Here is a 27,180-nt window from a genome sequence, read left to right as displayed (position 1 = left end):
CACCCTGCCACCAGTGGAGAGACAGAAGCAGTGTTCTGAGTCAGTGGCTTACCACCAATTATTTTCCATTGATTTCTTACACGGACCAAGCATTATTCCTGGTGCCACAGCCTTATTTTGATCAGTAATCTGCGTATTTATAAACATGCAAGATTTGTAATTATGGCTATGTCTAAATACCGCATCCCACAATAAGAGATGAATTAAGCTATGAAAAGAGTAATTACGCTCAAAGCAATAGCGTTCCAACACGCATCACGGAAGTCGGTTAGAAACATTACCTCCTTTCAAAGCACAAAGCTGAGCTTTCCGAATTCCCAAGCCTCTCTCCTGTCCCGCCATTCGGACTAATTGCGCCTCCAGAGTGTTCCGAACACAAAGAAAGCCTTTAAACTAGAAAGGTTGTTTTTTTTTTTTAAAGAAGCTCACTGCTAAACCTCCAAAAGGGAGAAAACTTCTTTAGCTTAAAATCTTGAGAACAGCGTGGAAGAGACCAAGGGTCTGTCAGGACTGGTTGACTAAACAATAGAGAAAGGGCCAGAGAATTATGAGATAAGCCATGGACAATATGCAATGTGCATATGTGTGTGATTATTTTCAAACTGCCACTATGGTAACATTACCCAAGCACAGATTTGTTTTCAATAGTATATATGTGTAGGTATGTGTACTTGAGTTCACATGTCTGGAGAGGTCAGAGATGTTGCTTCTACCCAGAGTTGGAGTTACAGGTGGTTGTAAGCTGCCTCATGTGGGTACTAGGAATTGAACTCAGGACCTCTGGTAGAATCTTATATGCTCTTTCTTTTTGAGCCATCCTTCAAAGGGGGGCGGGGGGCGCCCCCGAAAAAAAATTCTGTTAAGTGCTCAAATGCAAGGTGCAGAACCTCTTTCAGATTAAACACATGCAAATGAATGTGTTATCATCCCTGAAAGATACCACAAGAAACATTGTACAAATCAAAAGATGTGAGGTGGACAATGGTGGGCGTGGCTTCTGCTGTTGAATTACTATGTATACTTTCCTATTGTTAATGTCACAGGAGCAAAGAAACATTGTGCAATTTCTCTGCGATAAATTCAGGGATTTTCAGTTCTCTAAGAAGTCAATTATAATGATAAATTTTAAACCTAAATCAAGAATTCTTAGAAAATCAGAAAGCCAAACAAGCGGGGAAAAGGTTGTACATGCAACAAAGACATATGAAGAGTTAATCTCAACTGATAAAGCACTGTGATTTTTTTTTAAAGCTGAGAGCCGGTAAGATGGTGCCAAAAATATATTATCTGAAAACTCAGAAAAAAAATGGCGACATCATCAGGCAGCATGCATGTGAGTGAACAGCCTCACTAATTAGACCTCTGAGTCGCTAGCGAGGTGCTATTTCCCGTTAAATATCAGTGCCTTGTTAGGATGAAGGCCTGTAGAGGGGCAGCCTGGGGAAGGAATCTGGCAGGTAGCAGGAAAGCAGTGCAAACATGCTCTGAAACCGACCATGATATTCTCCACCTGTCACTCCATGATCGAACCTTGAAAATGGCTGCCCAAATGCCAACCTCTTGTAACGTGCCTTCCAAAAAAGCATGGCTGAATTTTGCTGTTTCCTTTGGACCTAGACCCACTTACGCTGGACACAGACCCCAACTGCTACAGCACCACTGCAGTTCCTGCACCTGCCCAGCTGCTGCAGCTACAAAGACCAGGTGCCCTCCTGCATGAATGCTATAGCCTTGCCCCTTGGGCTGCTCCAAATGTGCCCAGGGCTGTCTGCAGAGGAGCATCTGAGGGAGTGCCTGCTGCCCCTGATCTGAATGACACTCACAACCTCAGACTCAGTTTTCACACAACTCTGCTATGTTCTTTTGTCTATAAAGTCTGTGAATGATGATAAAAGTTCATGACCCAGAACAGAAAAGAAAACAAACAAAAACCTTTCACAAAGAAACACAACCAAGCCAGGTGTGGTACCTCAGGCCTATAACCCTAACCCTCAGGAGGCAGAGACAGGGAGGTTGTTGCTGCAAGCTTGAGGACCTCCTGGCAAAAGTCTTGAACACACAGAAAGAAAAGAAAAAAGCACCAGAGAAAAAGAGAAAAGTTCTTCACAGAGTTACGACAATAAAAAGGCAAGTGTTCACATGGTTGAGCCAAAGGAACACGGTTAAATAAACAGCGAAAATGGCCTTCCCAACTATGACGTAAGCACTCACCCTCACCGTGATGGTGCAGTTAGAAAGCCCCTGAAATGTAATGAATAATAGCTTAGATTTTTAGAAAAAAATCAATATTTAGATCATTTATACAATGAGCTAAGCTCATATTTTAAGAGCCTAAGCTTAAAGGAGGAGCTGAGAGAAACGGTGGAATGGTTATGGAACACGCCAGCTCTGAAAACACATGTAACATATCCTTTCCCCATACCTGCTATGAGTGGCATGTTCCCTTTTCCCCTCCAAATTTCTGTTATAATATGGGAGAAATTAGTTTCTGTAAGATTATACTATGTTATACCCTGCTATATATATAAAAAGGAGGAGGAGCAGGAAAAAGAAAAGGAAAAGAATGAACAGGAGAAGGAAGAAGAGTAGGAGGAAGAAGAGGATGAGGAAGAAGAGAAGGAAGAGGAGGATATTACTTACAGGCTTATCAGATTTCCAAATACACATCTGAAAGTTTGTATCTTCTGGAAAATGGCAGTCCCAGCAGCAGTTGAACTCTTCTTTCTGGACAATATATGTGCATTAACTCATCCCTTGGGACCACCCCACAGGACAAAAACTATTGTGACTTCCAAAGGCACACAGCTGACAGGTGCTGAAACAGAGCAGAGCCTAGCTAGTCACAACCAGCTGACCAGTGCATTAGAATGCTTCAATTTTACTGTTATTAAAAAAACCTCCTTGCTTTTTCTTTGTAATTTAATTTTGTTTATTATTATGGTGTGTGTGTGTGTGTGTATGTGTGTGTGTGTGTGTATGTGTGTGTGTGTGTATGTAGTAGCAGCAGCAGCAGCAGCAGTAGATTGGACACATGCTCCAGCATAAATTCAGAAACCAGAGGATGTCCTTGTGGACCTCATTCTCTCCTTCCACTTTTATTTGGGTTCCAGAAACTGAACTCAGGTCTTCAGGCTTGCACGCCAGTCACCTCTACCACTGAGCCATCTTATCAGCCCAGAATGTTTCAACTTTAAAAAGCAACATAAATCCTATGTTTCAAATCAAAGCAGAAAGAATACAAACCATATATCTATATTTTTTAATATCTTGAACTTCTAAGCATTTCAGTCAAAGGGCAAGAGAGTATATTTGGGTCAAGTGAGAGGCAAGATAGGCAAACTCAAGCAGTAACAGAGTGATCGATGCAAGAAACCCTGGCTTCCTGAAGTCAGTTACATCCAGATGAATGATATGCACAGACTAGGGTATTGGGAAGCAAACTTAATTAAAGTCGTACTTTCATTTACTCTAGAATTACAAGCAATACATAAAGAGAGTAGTGATGTAAAGGGCTCACAGCTAAACTATAATTGTGTTACATTCAAATTGCTTTTCTCGAGGGCTGTTATGGTAAGATTTACAACGAGGAAAAGTAATGTCTTCACATACAGTCCTATGGATAACCGAGGCACCCAGCATCATGATGTTGAGGATAGCCAATGGCCCTTTCTTCCTGTCCTCTGATCTGGAGAAAGTGATCACACTTGGACACTGTGCCCCATGCAGATATCTGAAGCTACCTTTCCACTGTCCCAGCTACAAATGTCTTCCAGGGCTCAGGAGAGGTCTGGCCAGTGGTGGCAAAGGCTATGCTGGAACAGTGCTTCAATGATCTAATTCAAGGGTCAGCAGGAGTCACTGCCAAAGATGTCTGGTCTCGAAATGTCATTTAAATCAAGAACCTCCCCCCTTCCTTGTCATAACTCCTAAACTCCAAATGCTTTGAGGACACAATCTACATCATGTCATTTCCACCTAGGCCTTTGGCCTCCTTCACCTACTGAGACCCACTTCCCACTTCCTTCCTCCTGTGGTTACCTGGAAACTCTCTCTAACACTCACTCAGCTGCATAGCAGCCTCGCAGGCACCACCACAACATGCTTTCCTTGTAGCGCACACCCCTGACCATGACCTCTGCTGACTCCACACTGCAGGCCCAACTCTTAGTGATATGGAAGACATTCTCTGCAAGCTTCCTGCTAAGGAGCTAAGCCCTCTGAGAGATGAACAGAAGGCTAGCGCAAACCCAGAGTGCTCTTATGGAACTCACTGGCTAAAGCCGATCTTTAAAAAGAAAACTGGAAAACCGAGGACCTAGTGATCAGTACCTCATAGGGTTAGCAGGGATCTGAATGAGATCACCCACTCGAACTTGAAGCTTCTGAGCATGCTGAAAACTTGGCACATGTTCAGTCTCCTGGTACCCTCCAACCATATCCCTTACAACAATAGATATGATGACGTGCTTACGTGTATGTGTGTGTGCATTTGTGCGTGCGTGTGTGTGTGTGTGTGTGTGTGTGTGTGTGCGTGCAAGATTAGCTGGCTAGCAAATCCCAAGGATCTTCCTTTCTCTACCTCCTCAGTGCTGGGATTACAGCTGCATGCTAAGGTAACTAGCTTTTTACATGGGTCTGGGATCCTAACCCAGGTCCTCACGTTATCCACTGACCTACCCTTCCATCACTTCCACAATCATTCTTAAGCTCTCTATTTTCAAACAAGGGAGGGGTAAAGGGTTGTGCTCCTTACTACCCCTAATTCCCTACTGCTAGTGTATCATTCTAACACCATGTCAAGAGCACATGACTCATCCTGGGACCAATGAGGATCCGAGATAATGCATCCTAGGAGTGGGGAGGATCTGAGATGTTTAACTCTTTGAATCCCTCAACATTTAATGGGTTAATAATAGGAAGACATCTCAGCAAAGCCTCCCTCAACAAAGAAGCCTGTAAGTATTAGCCGCATATGCTTGACCACACCCACTTTAATTGGTGCTGTCTTCGGAGTCAGTCTTTGGAATCTGGAAATGATAGATGGCCTTGATCTTCCAAAGGAGGACCAAATAAATAACCAAGAAGGTGGTGATACTTAGAACAAAGGGAAGTTTCTTTCCCTCGAAAGGGATGAGCAGCTTTGAAAGGTTTCAGAAGACTCGGTGATGATACTGGTGTTGATACTGGTGATGATGGTGATACCATTGTTCTCCTCAGGCTCTACCTGTGATTAACTGCAACAAACGATTCAGACTCCAAGTCAACTGGGGAGAGGGATGTGGGCATTGCTTTCTACCTACTCCTCCTCCTCAAGTAAATTCAAACAAGAAGTCAGTGTCTCTCTAAATGAGCAGACTTTTCCCCCTAGAAAAATGAGAAGCCAGACATCTCACAAACACACAATAATTTTCTCTCTAAATGGGCAGATTCCATAAATGAAGGACCAATCATCACGTTAAGATCCCACTCCCGCGGCCAACATAGTGCTTTTTATTTTATTCTCCTAAAATTCCCAGTCCAGCTCAGATGTCTGTGTACAGCAGGTATTCTAAACTGACTGGTGACAGACTCAAGCTGGTAACTTGTCTTGTGTGGCAATATCGTAGTATTGAAATATTCCCAGTCCTTGCCAGCTTATCTATCTGTGGCCTAAGGACCAAGCACTTTGGGTATATCACTCAAAATGTACAAAAAAAGAAAAAAAAATCATAAAAGTTCTATGCTGAAAATAGTAGTTCCACAGCCTTGTTATCTCCCATATGATCTTTGTCAGCCTATGTGGGTCACATGTGGGTGAGTGCACACACACACACACACACTCACATATACACACACATACACATATATACACAGACACACATACATACACATAGAGACAAACATACACACACTCACATACACATACACACACACATACACACTAACAAACATATACACTGACATACACACACAGACACAAACACACACACACACATACACACAGAGACAAATACACACAGACAAACACACACACACTCATACACATACACACACACAGAGACACAAACACACACACACACTCACTCATATATACAATAGACACAAACACATACACACTGACATACATACTCACACACAGACACACACACACACACACACACACCACCACCACCACCAGATTAAACTCTGCCTGCCATACTCACTAACCCTAACATGAGGATCCCAATATGGCTCTGAGAGAGATGTCCAGTCAATAAAGAAGCACCCAAACCCTTACTCTTAAGCCATGCCCTGTAAAGAAAGTTGGCACCTGGAGCCAGGTGGAGGAATTCTGGAGCAATCCATCCCAGCGAGGAGGCTCAGCCCTGCCTCAGTGTTCCTGTGGGAGGAGATCCAGCCCTGCCTTGGTGCTCCTTGCCCACACAAGCACTTGGCTCGAAGGTCACACTTGCATAGCTCTCTGAAGGTAAGAAATACCAATGAACTGTTCACTTTAAAATGATTGATCTTGCATTTGATAAATTTCACCTTGAGAGGAGGAGGCGGAAGAAGAGGAGGAGGGTGACGAGAAAGGGATGAAGGGGGAGGAAGAGGAAAAGAAGGAGATAGAGGAGGGGGGAAAAAGAAGAAAGGGATGGGGAAATAGAGGGGGAAGAGGAGGAGGTGACTAGAGGAAGAGAAAGGAAGGGAGGAGGGAGAGGGACAAAAGGGAATGGAGGAGGGGGAAAGGGAAGAAAGGGATGGAGGAAAGAAGGGAGAGAGGGGGGAAGAGGAGGAAGGAAGGGAGGAGGGGACACATGAAGCAAAGAGCAACAAGGGCAGCCACACCAAGCACTTGACTCATGAAGCCACCCCACCCCAAACCATGCTTGGCTAGCAAGTGCCTCGGCACAGACTGTGAGAGGAAGTGGGGTTAGCCTGGGTGCCCAAGGCGAAGGTTTGGAGCAGCAGGAACTTTCCAGAAGCAAGCAGGGAAAGCCTCTAGGCATCTGGCATCCAACAGAGCTGCCTGGCCCCTCTGACCACCCTGTCCATCACACCCCACTGCAGTCCTCGCTGGGTGTGTTCTCTACCTTTCCTGGGTGTCCTGTTAGACTATTGCTCAGGGGTTCCTCCCTCATTTCTTCTTTTAAAAAACAAACAAAATCAAAACAAAACAAAGAACCAACCAAGCCTTGGTGTTTCCAGCTAGGACCTTATCCTGAAGAAATAAATGTTTTTGAGCACTCACTGCCAAAAATAAAAATAACTCCAAAATTTTCCTTCTCATTCTCTACAAATAAGTCAGCCTGCTGGCAAGGATATCTGGGAATTGTTATCAATGCGGCTGCCAAGTATGCAATACACATGGGCTTGTCTATACCACAGCCAGCCACTCCACCAGGGTCTTCCCTTGATCTCCAATCAACAGGCTGAGCCCAAGGTGGAATTTGGGGAAGCAACATTGCCGGGAAGAGGATAAAGAGTCTGTCTTCCTGTACCCCTTCCACTTCCTCCAATCATGGCTTCATGCTCCTCCATCACTGAATCTTGCCTCCCTATGGAAGTCAAAGTTAAGGAGAAGGTATGAGCCAATCAGGGGAGGAAGAGCTAAGAGAGCTCTGCGTTGGGAGGAAGAGTCACCGGTGCCCTAGGGAACTAACCATAAGGTCAGGTAGCACAAGGCTTTAGGCAGCCAGCTCCTACATACTCAGCGTGGTATCCTGATCCTCTGTCCTGTCTCCATTTATTTCTGTGAGATTTAGAGTTTGTACACAAAGGGGAAGAACATAAACAAAAACCTAAAATTGCATGGCAAACCTTGACATATACACTTGCAGATAGTGAACACCAAAACCAACCCAAAACCCACTTGCAAGGAATCAAGAGATAACACAAAGTCTTTGACCTCTCAGAAATGATGGCTGTGGAGTCTCTCCCACCTGCTCACCCATTTCCGGTGCTACTCAGCCGGCTGCCATGAAACATCAGAAAGCAAAAGAAGAGTCCCTGAGACACTGTACCATTCCTCAAAGTAGGGGTGTGGTGGAGGGAGTCTCTTAAGTTTCATGAGTTGGTCACATGCATTCTGTGGGTGTCTGAGATGCCTATCAGTCCTTCTGAGGAAAAGGCTGGTTTTCATTAAAGCCAGAGCAACACTAGAGAATGTGTACCAGTGTGCTTTCACTTCCTCTGAGGGAAAAGCCACCAACCCCCAGAGAAAGACAAAATGATGCCCCCCCCCAACTCCCAGCAATTGGTTTCATGTCAGAAAGTCTGAGTCTGTGAGACCTTAGGCCTGGCTGGCTGAGCCTGCCCCAAATAGATCTTCTCATGTACTTCCACAGAGACTGGCATGGGAGCCGCATGTGACAAGAGAGGGGAAAGGCTTGGCCAGCACTTGCCACTGTTTTCAACAACTCAAATAGTAGCCCACTATTGATGGCTACCACGTTTTTCATCAAGGTGTTCCCAATGGGGAGATGAGAATTAAGGACCAAATTGGGGGAAACCACCAGAAACCTCCACTCCAGAACTGGCCCTTCTCACAGACCCTTCCTGTGCAATGGGCAAAAGCTAGCACTTCCTCTCAGCCATGGGGAAAGCATTATTATTCTAGATCCTTGCCTAGCCCTCCCCAAACATCGATGAGGGCACCCGTCCATGTGTCAGGTGTGAGATGAAGTAAACGAGGAAGAGCCAGGCTCACCAGGGAGCAGGGGGAGCAGGGGGAGCAGGGGGAGCAGGGGGAGCAGGGGAAACAGGAGGCTGACCATCACATAAACTGTGGGTCATGAACAAAAAGTCATTTTCTGGGATTACCTTGGGAGTACGCCCTAGAACTGAAGCAGAGACTCCTATGTCTTAAACTAATTTGAGCACTTTGTAGGCCTCCCCAGTCTTCGAACTGTATCCTGCATGGCATTTCTGTTTCCTACTACATTATTAAAGTTTCTTTTTTATTCTTATGCAGAGCAAAGTCCTGTGGAGTTTAATGAGGCCTGTTTATAAAAATAAAAACCCAGGGGCATCAATATTAATACAGCGAAGCTAAAAAGATATTGAATAAGCTTTGTGGAGTTCAAAAACAATGACTAATTCAATCCAAGCAACTAGGTCATGCTCAGATTCCAGTAATTGTCAAATTTAAGATAGAATAAGGCAAGAACTTTGTTTCTTCGCTCCAGTAGTCAAAATGAAGGGCCCATTCAAGGGCAAGCGCTGTGGTCCGGGCCCAGCCAGAGAGCTAGGACATCTGAGTGGGAGAAGCATGCCAAGGCAGGGTCAGCATCTGGTACTACCTGGGAACTTGACAGCACAACAAAGAGATTCTTTTTACAAAGCATCAAACAGGGAGTACCTGAGAGGCTTCCAGGGACCACAAAGCCTCAGGCAGGTCTCTGCTTAGAGGAAGCAAATGAACAGTCTAATCAAGAAAGTATTAGAATATACGCAACCACTCCTGGAACCAGAGAAATATGCTAAGCACCAGACAGATATGCACCATCAGACACTCAAACACACTCAGACGAGCACAGTCAGTCAGACCAGCACACAGTCAGACTGGCACACAGATGGGTACGTACAACAATCAGGTATGCACACACGGTTGGACAGGTACACACAGCCAGACAAACACAGTTAGATGGGTACACACTATCAGACAGGCATACACCACCATATGGACACACACTATCAGTCGGACACACATTGTCTTATGAGCACACATTGTAAGACAAGCAAACACATTCAGACCAGTGCATACAGTTAGACAGGTGCACACTGTCAGACAGGAATACAAAGTAAGACAGGTACACACAGTTAGACAGGTACACACTAGGTGAAAAAGAAAAAGAAAAAATGAAGGAGCAAAGGGTACTTGTGAGATATGAAAAGGCTCTGTGTGAATGAACGTGGCCAAAATTAAAGAAAACCAGATCGTTAAGCTTACTGGATTACTTTCTCCTTGTTTAAAATTACCACTCATAAGTTGGAGGGTAAATATTTGAATATGAGTGAAAATTTATATTCAAAGTCACTTAGACTAAGACATATTCTTCCAACTCAAAACCACAAAAGTCGGCATTTGATTGCTGAAATGTTATCAATGTACAGCAATCTTGCTGCGGTCCAATGTGGTAGCCACTTAGTCTGTCAGGTCAGCCAACCTCAGGAGGCTGATCATTCTGGCTTAAATGATACTGGCAGAAGAGAAGAAAATCATGAGTAAGCAGCCCATCGGAAGAACAGTGCACTCTGGGAATGAAAGCACAGGACCAATTATAGGGGAGGAATGGAAGAGGGTGGTGGATACAGGCGGGAATCGACACCTAGAGAAAACACTAGATATTCAGTGATAGCCTGAAAAATGATTGTGTTTGTGTGTGCATACACAAGTCGATACATGTGTGGAGGACCGTTTGACCTTCTACCTTTACACGGGTGCTGGGGGAGGAACTCAGGTCTCTAGGATTGCAGGACAAGTCCTTTATCTGCTGAGCTACAGCAACATTTAAGCATCTTGCAGACCTGTCTTCAGTTTCTGGAAGAACTCTGGAGGGCTGGTGAAATGGCCCAGCAGTTAAGAGCACTGGTTCCTCTTCTGGAGTACCAGGGTTCAATTCCTGGCACCCACATGGCTGCTAACAACTATCTGTAACTCCATTTCCTGTGCATCCTACATCTTCTTCTGTACAGACAGACAGACATGTAGACTAAACATCTACGCAGATAAAATAAATAAATAACTCTTTACTTAACACACTCTCATATATCAGTCCAATTGCCTTGTATAAAATCTATAATAAGTAAATCTTAAATAAAATCTGTAATCTCATTGACAGTGTGATTGGATCTTGTCCACAAGAAACTTTAAACCCATGGTTGCTGGCTAAGGATCTCCAAAGTTAAAGCAAGAGAATTCCAGCTCTGTATCATTCAGCCAGCTAAGTAGCTCTTGCCAGAAATGCAATTGGGCGAGGTCAGAATGGGTTTTCCATATAAGAACATTCTAAAAGGTTTTAATGGGATGAATGCTTCTGTTGAATGGTACCAAGCAACATGGGAAATGATACTTAATGTCCCAAGGGAAAACAAAAACAAAACAAAAAACCTTAAAAATCAGTTTTTAAACCATTTTATATAAAACTGTGAGTTTACAAGAGAACTTGACACTTTAACTGTAAAAGGAAGTCTCCAACTTTCTGTCCCTAAAAAGCGAATGACTCCATAGAAAGACACAAAGCTACACAGAGACCAAAGCTTCTGACAAACTGAAACATGTTTCAATCACCTAAAGGGATGTCCTCTTATAAATGAACATCAAATGCTATCATTTCTCCTGAGTGACATTCTAGATTTTATTGCTTGTAGTTCTTAGCAGATCTTTCAGAATTATGACAGTTACTAATAAAGGGTGGGAATCACAGAAAAAATATGAGGAAAAAAAATCCTGTTCTTTTTGTTGTATTTGTTGTCATAGTGTAAAGAAAGCCACAATATTGTCAGCCTTCCCAATATTTCTGATCTCTCTGCTACTTTAGGGGTAAAACTATTAAGCCAAAAATTTTGTTCTTAAATAACATTTCTGACATAAATAAGATAGAAACATTCCATGTATGTTATAAAAAAAAAAAACTGCTGGCATGATTCTCAATATAGATATGTGTTCTTACAATTCTTCTCTTTTCCTTTCTCAACTTGGAAAAGTAATGCCTTCCTTAGAACCTGGATTGCCAGCCAGGGGCAGCAATGGAAAAGGGCAAATGGAGAAACAAGCCAGGCACTCTTATTGTCTAGCCATCTCCCTCCAAGCTCCATATGCAACAGAAATGAAAACTTAAGAGAGGCGGTAAGGGTAGAAATCATACCAGCTTCATTGTCCTATCAGCAGAATTCCTCAGCCCCGATTGGTCCTCATTCAATAACCTATGTCCTTCCCTACGGCGTGCATGGCATTGGTTTAATTCACACTCTATCTCTGCTTTAAGCAAGCACTGGTTTCAGCAAACTCTCAATTGAGAGCCCTGTGAATACAGGGCTCCCCATCCCTTTGTACAACTTAGTAACACAGTAAGGAAGGTGTTTGCCTTCCGTGAATGAAATCCAGTGGCATCCAGAGTCAGGGCCGGTTGACAAGATATCGGATAAACACACAGAATGGTTGGCTCCACTGGCTGGTAATCCAATATGGTGGCTTTTTTCAAGCTGAAGAATTAAGCCTAGATCTAGAGCAACAGAAAGACGTTGCCTTCGGAAACATTGGTATCCGGTTCCTTCCGGTACTGTTACAAGTTGCCACTTGGCCAAGACAGATCAGTGTGGCATTCACTCTTCCCATTCATCGCCTCTCAACCTACCCTGGGCAATGGGGGACCAAGGTGAGAAGGCTCGGTGGCCCTATTGTTACAGGATTTGTGCTAAGGATGCTTGTGATACTGTCCACCAGGGGACTGCACACAAATCAGCTGTTAAAGAACCTTAAGCCACGAGGAAACAGTTCCTAGTTAAAGGCTTGAGAGTAATTAATCAGGGAGTGGGGGTGAGGGGGTGGGAAATCTCCCAGACGGAACAGTAAAAAGACCAGGAGTTCCCAGGACTGGTAGGAAGAGACAGATAAAGGAGCACAAAGGACTTTGTTTTTGAGAGAGGTGAAACTACCCTAGATAACACTACAATGATGGACACCTGTCATTCATTACGCAATTGCCCAAATCCACAAGAATAAACAGCCAGAGGGATCGCTAATGTAAGCTAGGCGAGGATTCCCTCCTGAGGGTAGAGGGATAGAGCAAGTTGACTGGTCCTGTGCAGAGAATGATGAATGAGGGTGGGAGGATATGCTTACAGAAAGCAGGGGGCAAGTGGAAAGCCCAGACTTTCTGTTCTTTGGTGTTGCTGAACCTTTAAAACTGCTTTTAAAATGAAGGGGAGGAGGTTGTTTGCTTGCTTGCTTGCTTGCTTGCTTGCCTGTTTTAAAGCTCAAACAACTCAGTCCTCAAATTCTCTCACTTACCCATAACTGTTTACAAAAGGAAAAAAAGAAAAGAAAACTATTGGGAACCACACTCTAGGAGGCTCTTGGGTTTTCTTTTCTTGCTTTCCCTTTCCTCACTTAAAAACCACCTTTGGAAAGCCCCATTTACCAAGAAGCTATCTTACAATGTCTACAGAGCGCAAAATTGCCAGGAAATGTCAGAGGAAACTCCCTTCAGAGAAGTGAGTCTCTCTCTCTCTCTCTCTCTCTCTCTCTCTCTCTCTCTCTCTCTCTCTCTCTGTAGCTGGTCAAGTCTGCACTCTCAAGAGACAGGCATGCGTTACAGACTACTCAACCATCACTCACCCCAATTACAGAACATTCTTCGGATTTCTTGGGAAAAGCCAGTCCTAACTCTGACTTGCTGGTTACACAAGGACTTTAAACAAAAGAATATGACCACCAACACAGACTCAGGCTCCTCCCTCTGATCGACGTGCGTCTAACGCCTGTGAGAACGGAGGCTCAGACAGGTCTAATGTCACACTCACATCAGCCTGAGTGCAATCACCTGAGATTGATTGCCTTCTGCAAATGTGGCTGGCTTGCATGGAATAATAAGAGAGAGTTGGAAATGTTTAAATCTGGCAGTCTGAGTCTCTCTATTAGAAGACAATGATGCTCATGGCAGTATTTCACCTGGCTGATCGCCCTTGATTTACCCTGAAAGGCTTTCCTGGAAAGTCTACAAGACTACAGAAAACAGTCGTGCCCACGAGAAACAAAAGTCTCCCAAACAAGTTTAAGACAAACCATCAGAGAATCCCAAACACCCTCTCCCGCCTACCTGGGAAAGCGTGTGGATTTGGCGACCCTCTCTTAAGGCACTTAGGACAGAGGATGTGCACAGTGTAGTGCAGTCCAGGCCATTCCTGAAGTAGGACATTCAGTTCCTCTACCAGAGGGGTGATGGCTTGCCATGCGGTCCATATATTTGGTAATGATGCATGGCTGGCAATAGACAGGGTGTCTGGCTGCAGGACCCCCTTGGCAGGTCTGTAACTCACCACCACGGGAACTTTCCCTCTATATGCAAAGATCTGAAATTTCCCATCCGACCTGTGCACCACGTGGCTGTTGATCTGGACACTGTAACGTGCAAACAATCCAGGTGGAAAGGTAAAGGGAAAACTATATTCAATCTGCAACTGTTCAGCCACAAAAGACTGCCCGGCTAGGTTGGTGCCATTGATCCAGGCCTCTGCGTGGGGTACCTCATTCTGCACGTAACACGGGAACTTGTACCAGGCTGTGGAGCCATTCAAAGGCTTGCCTTTGGCTTTATTGAGGCAGTAACAGAGTCCCATCTTCTCCAACAACTCCAGCAGGAGCTGCAAATCCTGCTGGGCCTGGACATGGGGCTTCAGCAGCAACCGAATGATGTGGGCTGGCAGAAGCCCATGCAGCAGAAAGCCTTCCACGTAGTGATGAAGCTGGGTGGCCCGGAGTGGGTCCTGACCCGGGGAGGGCACTGCTATAGTGGGGAAAATTTCCCCTTCCCCCTCCCCCTCTCCATTGGTCCCTAGAAGCAGTTTATGCAGCAGCAAAGAAGCATCTCTCTGGAAAAAGACATTGAGAATGTCGATGAGGCGGGTGAGGTTGTGGAAGACATGCTCCTTGAGGGCCGGGCTATCCTCAAAATAGAGCAGTTTGCCGCTCTCATGCAGGTAGGAAAGGGCACTCTGGAGCCGGTCCTCAGTCAGACCTGCCTGCAGGCCCAGGCGGGCAGAGTCCCACCAGCTTAGCCACAGTCGTTGTGCCTGAGGTGGCTGGAAGTGCAGTTCCTCCAGGACCTGCCAGGATCGAGGCAGGACTCTGTGTAAGTTGGGAAAGATTTCTCGGTGCTCAGCTACAGAGAGCAGCTTATCTCGAAGGCGTTGCAATTGGAGGGGGTCCCTGCAGCTAACAGGCAACACGGGCGAGAGGATCTGCAGCCGGTGGTTAAGCAGGTATTGAAAATGGGCCTTGCGCCTCCGAAGGTTCTTGTCTGAAACACCATAGTAGGCTGCATGGGGACTGGCAGAGCGTAGCTCGAAGTCCCGAGCCAGGGCCTCATCAACCACCTTAGCTAGATGGCTTAGGCCCTCTGCATCGTGCTTCTCCTGCAGGGCAATCTGTCGGTGAATGTCCAGACACTTCTCCTCAAGCTCCCGCTCCCCACACAGGTCCGCATGTGTGCCCACAATACACACGACAGCATGAGGCACACGGGCCCCCACCCGATGCAAGAAGGAACCCACGGTAGTAGGAAAGCAGCGAGGTTCATAGGTGGCCAAGTTGACCACGAGTACATACAGGGCTCCTGGGGAGAGGAAGAAGGGCTGTATCACCTCATAGCTTTCGTCGCCGGCTAAGTCATACACGATGAACCGCAAGCCCCGGGAAGCATCTGCAGTCCAGCTGGTCACCTCGATGCCCTTACTCCCAAGGGGAGGGAAGGGTAGGTAGCTCTTCTCCTTGTCCCCTCCTCCTTGCCCTCCCTCCACTTTGTCCTCGGTGAGACAGTGTCGAAGGAGGGTCTTTCCTGCAGCCTTGTGGCCCATCAGGAGCAACTTGAGACGGGGCTGCACCGCGGGCTGAGAGTGAGCCAATTCCTTCTGGTAGGCTGCGATGTAAGGGATCCCCTTCATGCAGACTTCGTAAGGGGGCTGAATCAGTGGGTTGTCCTTGATTTTCCACAAGCCTACCCGGGAGAGCTGGCCGAAGTTGTCAGGCAGAACAGCGATCTGGTTGCCCTGAAGCACCAGCTCCTCCAGGCCAGTCAGCTCCACAATGGAGTCTGGCAGGTATCGGATGCGGTTATTATCCAGCCACAAGGTGAGAAGCCGGCCCAGCCCGGCGATAAGAGAGGGCACTGAGGTGAGCTGATTGCGACTAAGGTAGAGCTCCTCCAGACCAGCCAGGGGCAGCAGCGCAGCAGGGAACTCCTCGAAGAGGTTGGAAGAGAGGTTGAGCATTTTGAGCCTTTGCAGACGGCTGAACTCATCGGGCAGAGCCTGTAGCCCGTTGTTGTCTAACATGAGGCTCTCCAAACTGGCCAGCTCACAGAAGCCACTGGGCAGAGTGCCAAGCTCGGCCCCGCTAAGCCAGAGAATCTTGAGGGCACGCAGGGCACTGATATCCTCAGGTAGGCCTCGCAGCCGGTTGCTGGATACGTCCAGCTCTTCCAGGGCAGGCAGCTGCAGTAGCTGCTGGGGAAAGGCGGTGAGCTGGTTGTGGTCCACGTCGAGGGTACGCAGGTGGTTGAGGCAGGAGAAGGAATCTGGCAGATGCGCTAGCCGGTTGAAGCTGACATCCAGTTCCTCCAAGTGGGCGAGGGCACCCAGCTGGGCAGGCAGGGCTGGCAGCTGGTTGTGGCTCAGGTTGAGCTTGCGCAGCTCCCTTAGGGCGCTCACCACCTCGGCTCCCAGGATGGTCAGCCGGTTGTGGCTTACGTCCAGTTCGGTAAGGTGGTGGCCTAGCTCCGCCACCGCAGGGGGCAGCCGGGTAAAGCGGTTCCTGCGCAAGACCAAGACGCGAAGGCTGCCCAGAGCTGACCCCAGACCTTCAGGCACATCCTCGAGGCCGTTGTTCCCCAGGTTCAGCACCTCAATGTCCCCGATGTTGGCCGGCAGCACCAGCTGGGGGGCGTCGGGGGACTCCAGTGGATCGCCTCCAGCCCCCGGGCAGCTGAGCGTGAGCTGGCGCAGGTTGCTCCGCAGTTTCCTGGCGCGCAGGGCGGCGTCCCGCCACAGCCTCACCGTCTTCAGGTTGCCACTGTCCTTGCCAGCCATGGCGGGGCCCCGCGCCGACAACCGTCACGCCGGTACCGGAGCCCGCAGCTGCATGCCGCGCTGGACTCCGGCCGGCACCCAGCTCCCGGGCCCTCTAGCTCCCGCTGCTCCCGGGCCACCACCCCTGCGCGGCCGGCGGCCGTGGGTCCTAGCGCAGCCAGTGACCGGCAGTCCGCAGCTGGGGGGCGGCAGCGACGCAGGCAGCTTTGGGGGGCTCCGGGCAAGCGGCTCGGAGCTGGGCTGCGGCCGCGCAACGCGGCTCGCATTCTCCGTGCTCCCGGGCCATGGGCGCGCCGGGCAGCAGGGCCGCCGCCCGCCGCGCCGCGGAGGATGCCTGCTCCTCCTCCAGCTCCGCCCGCCTCGCCGAGCCTCGGTAGCCGACTCCGGCCCCGCTACCCTCGCAGCGGCGGCCCGGAGGCCGGCGGCGTCGCCTCCGCGAGCTGCAGGAGGAGGGCGGCGCTCGGCTCCGCGGCGGGCATGCTGCGGGCGCAGGGCCGGGGCGCCGGAGGTGGCGGCGTCTCCTTGTCTCCGTTTCCCCGCGGCTCGGGCGGGAGCGCGAGCGCCGCGTCCCCGGCGCTGGGAGAGCGCGATCGGGAAGCTACAGCGCCGCCCGGTGGAGCGGCGCCCACGTGACCGGCGGAGGCGCCGCTTGTTCCCGGCACCGCCCCGGGGGCGGGAGTTGCGAAGGAGCGCAGGCTTCGGGGGTTTGGGGGTTCCAGCCGCGGTGGGGCGGGCGACGTGGACCTCGCCCTGTCCCGGGCGCACAAGATGCGGTCCTCAAGGCTGGTATAGGACTCCGAGGGTCTCCGGGTTGGGTTCCCAGCATCAGGGTCTTTGTTGACCCTGGTCTCTAAGGATTTCTTACTCATCCCTAAGCATGGGATGTAGCTTCCTTGCTCATCCTTTCTAAGCTCCCTACATCCACACCACTGTGGAGCCAGCAGAATTTAGGAACCCAGGTGTCAACGGAGCTTAGAACAAGAGGGTGGTTAAAGAATAGGCAGATGAGGGAAAGTAGACAACCTTTTAATCCATTTGATAAGTAGTTATTGGGGACTATTTGTACTGGGTCAACCGAAGCTAGTTTTCAGCTCCCCTAATTTGAGTCAGCACCTCTCTGACCTGCTGTGGGTGGTTGGGGGTTGGAGGCGATACAAGATGTCTTATCCCGGCTATCCTTTAGCATCACGGCCGCCTGCAACATGGTACATCTTGAATCCGACATTCCTTGTACTCTGTGGATTCAAAGAAATGACCGGAGTATCAGACAAATTTTCGCCGTGCAGGGTTCAGCATGGGTTTGTTTCCATTGAGAGGAAGTTGGTTTGAGATCATATCTATACGTAAGTAATCTCTCAGTTTATCAAAGCCTTGAAACTTTGAACTCAGAACTACAGAGATCACCTCCTACCACAGTTTTGAAGTCGCTTAATCACCTTACACAGGAGGAACACTGACAGGCGAAGACTGACTGACAAGGACAGTCACTTTCATTGAGGGTGTGGCCACTGATACCAAAGCTCCAGCAGTTGGCCCCACACCATGCAAATAAGGACAACACAAATTACATTCAATTTGCTGGCGAGCAAGCAAGAAAAGGAGTGAGAGAGAGAGGAGGAAAACAGTTAAGAGGGAAATGGGGGGGGGGGTAGGCAGAGTTGAAAGGTGAACATGGTCTTCAAATGTCTATATATGTGGAGTAAAACTAGGGTATGTTAAGCAACTAACCAACTGAATTCAAATCCCTGAGGCTGAAAACTATTTGATTGCCCTTTTTAAATCCCTTGGGTTTTTTTGTTTTTCTTTTTGAGAATTTCACGTATGTATCCATGTTCAGTGTATTTGTCTCTTCAAAGAGAGAAACTGACAGAAAATCCACCCCAGTGATGATTACCAAGCCCTGGACATTCATCCTGTGATTAAAAAATGTGCCCAGGGTTAGTCTGGGACACCTCAGATAAAACCTGTAATTTATATCTGTATTCACTCTGAAAGACTTCCTGAGGAATTTAACACTCAAGAATTTCAGTATTCTCTTAGAGACACTGTGTGTGTGTGTGTGTGTGTGTGTGTGTGTGTGTGATGTATTCTGAGTCACAGAGACTAATTTTTTTTTTCTACAGAGGTAGGAAGGGGCCCAAAGATACTAAGCAATTTATAGTTTGCCAGTAAACAGAGGGACTTTGCTGCATCCACAGGTGGGATGGTGTGTTTGAGCATGTCTTCCCCCACAACATTCATGAGTGTAAGCTCTGATTCTGCTTCTAATAAGTGGAATAACCTGAAGCTCAGCCTGAGGAGGAGACACAGGCAGGAGCTCTGCTCTCTCTGCATCTTAAATAGCTCCCCTTCAGTCCTAAAGTGGCTTCGATGCATCTTAAGAGCGCTTGATAAACTATTGCCCTCTGGAGCCATTGGAAAATCACTATCCTCCCATTGTAAATGTCTTCGGAAAACTCTTCTCCATTTGTCATTAGATAATCGATCATTTTGTTTATCTGCTTAAGAGAGCTGAGTGGGGTCTGGGGCCTGTCAGCTTTTAGGCATGCCCCTTATCAACCCTGCTACAAAGGAGGTGAGTGAGTTTGCTTGCAAGGAGCTATCCTCTACTTGCAAAGTCCTGCAAGATCCCTATGGCTAGAGTGATTTTTTTAAATGCAGTTTGAACCCAGAGCCTCCAGCATGTGAGGCAAGGTGACTTCTGGGAGCAAAGTTCATTCTAAGGAAGCTTGGGAGAAGCCTGTTCAAGAACCCCTGAAGCTATGTGTGATCATGCAGGCCTGTTACTGCAGCCCCTGGGGACTGAAGCGAGAGGGTTTAAAGTGTGAGGCCAACGTAAAATTAACTTCCTCAATTAAAGGAGAACACGGAGTTCTTTGAAAACTGGGCTACTAAAAACTAAAATGTTAAATCAAGAGAAAGAATAGTTTAAGTAATGGAAGAAAGAAAAAGAAAGAAGAAAGGAAGGGAGGGGGAGGGGGAGGGAGAGAGGGAGGGGATAGGAAAAGGAAGGAAGAAAGGAGGAAGGGGAAAGGAAGGAAGGGAGGGAAAGAATGAAAAAGGAGAGGAGAAAAGGAAGGAAGGGAAGGAAAGGGGAAGGGAGGAAGGAAGGAAATAGAAAAAGGAAGGGATGGGGAAAAGACATGAAAGAAGGGAAAGGGGAAGGAAGGAAATGGAAAAGGAAGGGAAGGGGAAAGAAAGAAAAGAAAGGAAGGGGAAAGGAAGAAGAGAGTGGAAAAAGGAAGGAAGGGATAGGAAGGGAAGGAGGAAATGGAAAAAGGAAGGGAAAGGGAAAAGGAACAGAAGGGGAAAGGAAGGAAAGAAGGGAAGGGGAGGGGGAAGGAAGGAAAAAAGGAAGGAAGGAAGGAAGGAAGGAAGGAACTTTGTTCTGTATAACTTCTGCTGTGGACACCCATCCTGACCTCCTGATCCCAAGCTCCAATTCTCAGTGGTTAATTTTCTGTTATGCCTAAGGGACATGTCCTCCACCTTCTAGAACATTTTATGTATGACCTTAAATTTCAGGTGTCAGCAGCCTCCAACCTGGAAGGAGAATGCTGTAGATTGGGTCTGGGATTTCCCCAATGGACACCACACTAAAGGCTTAGTCCCTAGCATGTCACTAGTGAGAGATAGCCAAGACATTATGAAACAAGCCCTAACCAGAGCAAGTTCGGTCATTGAGGTGTGCTCTCAAAGAAACCAGGGAGATATCATACCTCCACTTCCTCTTTAACATACCAGGTTGCACGAAACAAGCACCCTTCCACCCAAATATACCCCTCTCTGATGTCCTGCTTTGACAAAAATCACAGAATCCCAACATGCTAATTGATCCTGGAGTGAGCCAAAATTGATTAACACAAATGTGCTCATTCAAAAGGAGCCAATCATCGGTTATAATAATAATATATGTAATATAATAATCCTAGAGTTGTACACGGGGGCATCACTAGCTGTATGCCCACAAGGCTTCTCACTGGTGAACGAAACCAAGGTTAAGATAAGCAGAACCCACATCTGTGGTGTGTATATGTGTGTGTGTGTGTGTGTGTGTGTGTGTGTGCATATATAGAGATATATCTGTATATATATGGATATATATTATATATATGGATATATGTTATATATATGTCATATATACAAATATATAAACTAGCACCTTTATATATTTAGACATGTACACTATGGGCCTCTATAGTTACTCCCACATCCTGCAAATGGCAAGCTTCTCCTATCTCCCTTTTCCTAACACAACGAGCTCAGTTTGGCAAGCACAGATTCTGATGATCAGAAGTTCTCTTGCCTTGGCTCTTCGTCCAATGTCATGGATCCAATCCATGGACTTTCCAAAACCTCCCAAGTGTAGGCCTTTTAGTTAACGTGTCTTTCTTCCTCTGACACTGTGGCCTCTGAGCAGCTGCTCTGTGGGTATACTAGCACCCCATGCATGGAGCCTTGGCCTAGAGTCTGGGACACACAGGAAGGAAAGAGGCTGTAGACATGTTCCCAAGGTGACAGGAGTCCCTAGGCATCCCAGATAAAGATCTTCCATTTAACTTATCTGTCAATACCAGGCTGAATGGAGAAACCGTGTGCTCTTATCTCTGGCTAAGACTGCCCACAAACTCCAGCTGGACGTTCCTGCCCCTACACATCTTTCCTGTGTTCCATCTTCAGTGTCCTTAACTCCCCTCCATCTTGACAGATCTTTGACTCACACCCAAGCTGAAGTCTCATTGCCATCCATGTGATCTTGTCCCTCTCCATGATGTCCAACCCCATCATGTCATCAGCCTTACTCTCTCACAGGGCAGTTCACCGTTTCCTCTCCTGTGAGTATGCATTGAGATGGAAAACTTCCTTTGGACTCTGGCTTCTTCCTTGGCCTCTAAGGTGTCGAGTGTCATGTTATAGTTTTGTTTTTTTCAAAAAGAACTGGGTAAGGACTAATTATTTCCTCTCAGGGATCAAGTTTGCAATTGTAGTAAGTACTACCAAATGGCTGAAACACAGGGACGACTGACCAGGATTCCTTGTGCCTAAGATGATAGGAGAACCCCCGACATCCCAAAGATCCTCCATTTATCCATCTGCCAATACCAGGCAATGCAGACAGTTTCTTAGGTCAGAACTTAAGTCGCCTGCCTTCTCTATTTACATTTTTCCACCTGCATTAAAGAGGCATGATTCTAAAAAATCAGCTAAATATGCTTTGCCTTGAAATTTTAATTTTGTCAGTAGCAATTTAGCCTTTTTGTTGAAGTTGGCTAATGTGCCAGTTTGTACAAAACTGAAGGGTTCCCCAGAAAGGCATTCTGTGCTCAAAACCAGGCAGGCCTGGGAACTGAGTACAGCTACTTCCCTTACTGGGTCTTTTTTTAAAAGGAGCTGTTTTATCCTGCTCTTCTTCTATGCTTTAGTAGGTCCAGAAAACACTGTGTCCCAGAAAAAGCCGTTCCTTTCCTTGGTCCAACGGCTTTAGACTCTCAAAATAATTCTGATTTCATTCACTCAGCAGCTCCGGAGTTCAGAAGTGAAGACACTCGTGGCTGGAAGTTTTAGCTAACTCTGGAGTATGGAATGGACCTGTCTGGTCCTGAAAGAAAACTTGCCAATCAAGCAACCCTGCCTAGCTAATGACAATCAGAGCCTACATTTTAGGAGAAGGTGAACTTGAACTCCCCTTAAAGTCTGGGAAGGTTGATTACTATGTCTATTTGGAACAAGCTCTGAATCTTTAAGAGGGATGGTCCTTCGCTTCTTTCTTTCCCTCTTTCTGTTTTTCCTCAAATGGCCAGCATTTCTGTAGAGCCAAATTAAAAAGAAGGTGGGCTGTTAAAAATCTTGGAGGTGGGATCATCTGCGCTATTTCTAGCTGAATAGGAAGGAGGAGTGTTGCAAAGTGTAGGCAAAGTGTAAAATTACAAGAGAGGAGAAACCCGGGGATCCGCCCTGACGTCCATGATGAAGGCAGAAGTGGGCAACGTGCAACTACTTGAGAAGAAATGTCGACTATTGCCCCCATCTATAGCCAGAAATGCAGGCAACGTGGTAGAGTCGTCTTATCCAGACCACCGATACTGAGTCCCAGTGGCTGCAGTGTCTGAGAGTCACCGTCCGATACAGTAGCTGACATGTATAAAGAATTCACATGTCTGTAAGGCATGGTACTGTACCTTTTTATCTAATACTCAGAAGTTCCCTGAGTGGGGAGGCTCTAATGTTACCCCAGAACTAAAAGCCAAGTGACAGTAGTAGTAAGATCCAAAGTCAAAGCATGGCAGAGGGCTACACTCAGGTAGCTGGTCCCTGGGCTTGAAGATATTCGGAAGCTAATGTGACCAGTCTTGGGTCTCTGAGTGTTTTAAGCTAAAGAGTAGTAACACCAGGTGCAGAGGAGAGCTGGCATTGGCTCCAGAGGACATTGTACTGGGCTCTTATAGATACATTCAAAGAATGTCACGATGGGCAGGCACAAACCTCTTAAACCATCAGTCTCCCCAAACCATGGCTCAGAGTTTGACCTCTGGCCCCGTCACTACAAGAAAGGATCACAAGCTCGCTGTTAGCAATGATTTCATTTGCTTTACACGGATGGGATTTAATGTCAGTGTCCATGCAATGTGTACCTCAATTAAAAGGCAGTTCATAATCTACATTTTGATAAGGATATTTTTTAAAGACTCGTTTGTCGAGCTGAGATTAAGGGTAAAGATCAGGCATCATTCTGTTTGTATTAATTTTTTTTTTAAATCTCACCCTTTCTTTCCCCTAAATTTAATAAATCTGCCTCGGATGTGCCATCTGGTTTGAAGGCAAGCCAGTTCCTATCAGCGCTGGGGCAGACTCCTGAGACTTGGTCACCTGGCTGCAAACAGGAAGAATAAACAAGGCTTTCAACATGCCAGTTCCTCCAGAGGGCAAGGGCAAATTGCAACAATATGTTTGTTGTTTGTTCTTTCCCCAGGTCTACTGAAAATAAATTTACCTTGGAACAGACAGCATTCAGTTGAACAATGGCTTTCTCTCTGCTTCCTGGTCAAATGGGAACACATAGGCTCCCTTGGAAGAGGAGAAACAGCAATGTACTTTTAGCATCTGTTGACAGTACTTTCAGCTAAAGACGTTCATCACGGGCCATTTGATTTCCCCGGAGGCCTGAGGATTTATCACATTGTCACCTGAAATCTCAGAACTTTCTCTGGGGCTGTGTAAGTGTCTCCACCCACCCTCCCACCACCACATTTCCTGTCTCCCCACCAGTTTCAGTCCCAATCCTGCAGCAGCCAGTGTCTTTCTGAGAAAAAGAAGGCAAATTGGCCCAGAGAAAAAAATGAACTGAAAAGACCTGTGAAATAGCTGTGGCGAGTGAGGTGGACTTTGAAACGAAGTGTATGAGGGAGGAAGGGAGGAAATGATGCAAGAGAAACACCGAGCCTGCTTCGTGCCAGGGGGCTCTCCATGGCAGGCTTTGGAAAAGGTACCACTCTGTACCTGTGTGCAGGGCACAGCAAGGCCCCACTCTCCACAGCCTCCCTGTCTCCACAAGCCAGCGAATACTGCTTAACTTCAGGTTCTACTTATTCCCTCCAAGGGCAGTGTGTGTGACGTGACGCAGGGACCCCATACTTCTGTCAGAGAGTCAATGGCCTGTCTAAAATTGAATGAGATTTGCTGACAGTGAGCCAGCGAGGTGCTTTAAGATCTTACTCGTATAGGTACAGTTTTTAAATTGTACTATGTCCCACTTAAAAAAAAAAAAATAGTTGTACCTGTCTTGTTAGGGTTTCTATTGCTGTGAAGAGAAACCATGACCACAGCTACTCTTATAAAAAAAAAAAAAAAAAACATTTAATTGGGGCTTTGGCTTATAGTTTCAGAGGTTTAGTCCATTATCATCATGGTGGGAAGCATGGCAGCATGCAGCTGGGCGTGGTGCTGAGAGTCCTCCATCTTGATCTACAGGTAGCAGAAGAGAACTGTCGTTGGATATAGCTTGAGCATAGGAGAACACAAAGCCCGCCCCCACAGTGACACACTTCCTCCAACAAGGCCACACCTCCTCCAACAAGGCCACACCTCCTCCAACAAGGCCACACCTCCTAATAGTACCACTCCCAATGGGCCAAGCATTCAAATACATGAGTCTATGAAGGCCATACCTATTCAAACCACCACACTAACTTATAAATGGGTCATGCAGGATAGAAATCCCTCCCTTTTGAATGTTGTTATTCTAATTTTTAAGACTTATTTTAATTGAGGTGTGTGTGTGTGTGTGTGTAAGTGTTCAACACACAAGCCTTTGGGGAACTTTTTTTTTTTAAAGATTTATTTATTTATTTTATTTATGAGTACACTTTATTTTATTTATGAGTACACTGTCGCTGGCTGTCTTCGGACACACCAGAAGACAGCCAGAGAAGAGGGCATCCAATCTCATTACGGATGGTTGTGAGCCACCATGTGGTTGCTGGGATTTGAACTCAGGACCTCTGGAAGAGCAGTCAATGCTCTTAACCACTAAGCCATCTCTCCAGCCCCCGGGGAACTTTTTTTCATTCAAACCACCACAGTTTTGAAGCATAGCAACAGAAATGACAACTCCTACCGAAGAACTGCAATTTTCATTATTATTCGTAGTAGAGCCAGTTCACTTCCAGCCATCACTGTTCTCAGATTGTAGTAAGTGCCCTCTGTAATCAGTTTGAAAGGATTGAAGGTTATTTTGGCTCAGAGTTTTAAAGGTTTTAAGTCTGTGACCAGGAGCCCTGTTGCTTTGGCCTTGTGGGGACACACTGTGGTGGCAGCACAGGAAACAATAAGCCGCTTTACCTCACACTGTGACAAAAGACAACACAGAGCAAGTGCAGAGGTCCCACTATCCCCTGCAGTGATCTGTGTCCAACGTCCCACTGGCCTCTGTCTTCCAAGGTTCTACACGCTCCCAAAAGCCATAAACTGAGAACTGAGCCTTTTACACATGGAACATTCTAGATCTAAACCATAGCAAAATATATCAAGTACAAGTCAAGGAAATGGAGGCAGCCATTTTTGGTATTCCTGATACTATTCTGGTAGGAATTTACCAAACCCAGTTCCCTATTTACTTTCCACTCAATCCTGTGATGTGGCGAGATCATGAGCATAATGCCTTGTAAAGACAAGGGACACCAATATCATAAGATAAGCACCACAGGCCAGGCAGTGGTGGCACATGCCTCTAATCCTAGCACTTGCGAGGCAGAGGCATGCGGATTTCTGAGTTTGAGGCCAGCCTGGTCTACAGAATGAGTTCCAGGACAGCCAGGGCTACACAGAGAAACGAAATCTTGAACTGCCCCACCCCCCCAAAAAAGATAAGCACCACGGTTGGTCATACTCCTGTTATTTCCTTTAGTCCAACAAGTGTATGTGTAACATCATGTATAAGAGGACTTCATGATGATAACTTGAGACGTATCTCTGATAGTACATTTGTCTCCTGTTGATCAAGGCTGTCTTCACAAGCTGGGGCCTTGTGGTAGGTTAAAAAAAATGGTGGTGGTGTACACCTTTAATCCCAGATCTCAAGAGGCAAAGGCAGGCAGATCTTTGAATTCCAAGATAGCCAGAGATAAACAGAAAACAAATCTTGTCTCACTCCCCTCACCCCACTCCCCACACAAAGGTGATTTCAAAATTCTCTGAGAAGAATGGAATTTGAGACACAGTGACTAGCAGATACCTCAGTTTGGTTACTTTGTTCAAACAACAGACACTCTTCAGGTACTAAAGAGCAATTTGACACAGCCCTTCCCTTCTTTGTGTGTTGTCTAATTGGTTCTTGGATGCTATCACATCATATAATTTACATTTTTAAACTTCACTGAGAGTACTAAGTTTATGTGATGGTGGGGATTTGAGCTTTGTCCTAACATGGAATATGAGTTTATTTGTACTTTTTATGACTTCGGTAAACATTTAGATGTAAAAGTGGGATAAAGAAAGTCAGATTTTCTGTGCATCTAGACAGTGTATTTGGAGACACCAGCAGCCATCCCCACCCTACTAGAATGACTTCAAACCAGAAGAAAGTCACTCTAACAAGAAAGAAAATCAAGGGCTGGTCATGGCAGCACAGGCCTATAATGTCAGCACACTGCAGACAGAGACATGACAATCATTGCAAGTTCCAGGTCACTGAGGACTCAAACAGGAACAGGAAGGAAGGACAGGCCAGCAGCTCATGGGGGTGAGGGAGTGGGGAGGAAAACAGACAAAAATAACATACAAAGAAATCATGTTTCTTGGATTTCCAATGTTTTTGTTTCTTGACTAGGAGTCTTATATCCTAACTACAGTCTATATCCTAAAATATTACAATAAACCCAGCCACAGAGATGGCTCACATGGTAGAGGTACCTTCTG

At 46.6% G+C, this 27,180-nt stretch overlaps 1 protein-coding gene across 2 annotated transcripts in view; it reads right to left on the bottom strand.

Moving 5' to 3' along the window:
* Mfhas1 (malignant fibrous histiocytoma amplified sequence 1) overlaps nt 1-17,369 on the bottom strand; it is a 93,259-nt gene extending 75,890 nt beyond the window's left edge. For both annotated transcript variants that reach the window (XR_003711484.1, XM_028768207.1), the window contains exon 1: nt 13,782-17,369. Coding sequence is in view for 1 of the 2 variants with exons in the window: in XM_028768207.1 (XP_028624040.1) it covers nt 13,782-16,767 (2,986 nt within the window). In the remaining variant the exon portion in view is untranslated. The remainder of the gene's footprint in view (nt 1-13,781) is intronic.
* Between the last annotated feature and the right edge of the window lie 9,811 nt (nt 17,370-27,180).

The sequence above is a fragment of the Grammomys surdaster genome, unplaced genomic scaffold, assembly GCF_004785775.1.
Source record: "Grammomys surdaster isolate TR1022 unplaced genomic scaffold, NIH_TR_1.0 185, whole genome shotgun sequence".
NCBI classification, from domain to species: domain Eukaryota; kingdom Metazoa; phylum Chordata; class Mammalia; order Rodentia; family Muridae; genus Grammomys; species Grammomys surdaster.
This window is presented reverse-complemented; position numbering and strand designations above follow the sequence as displayed.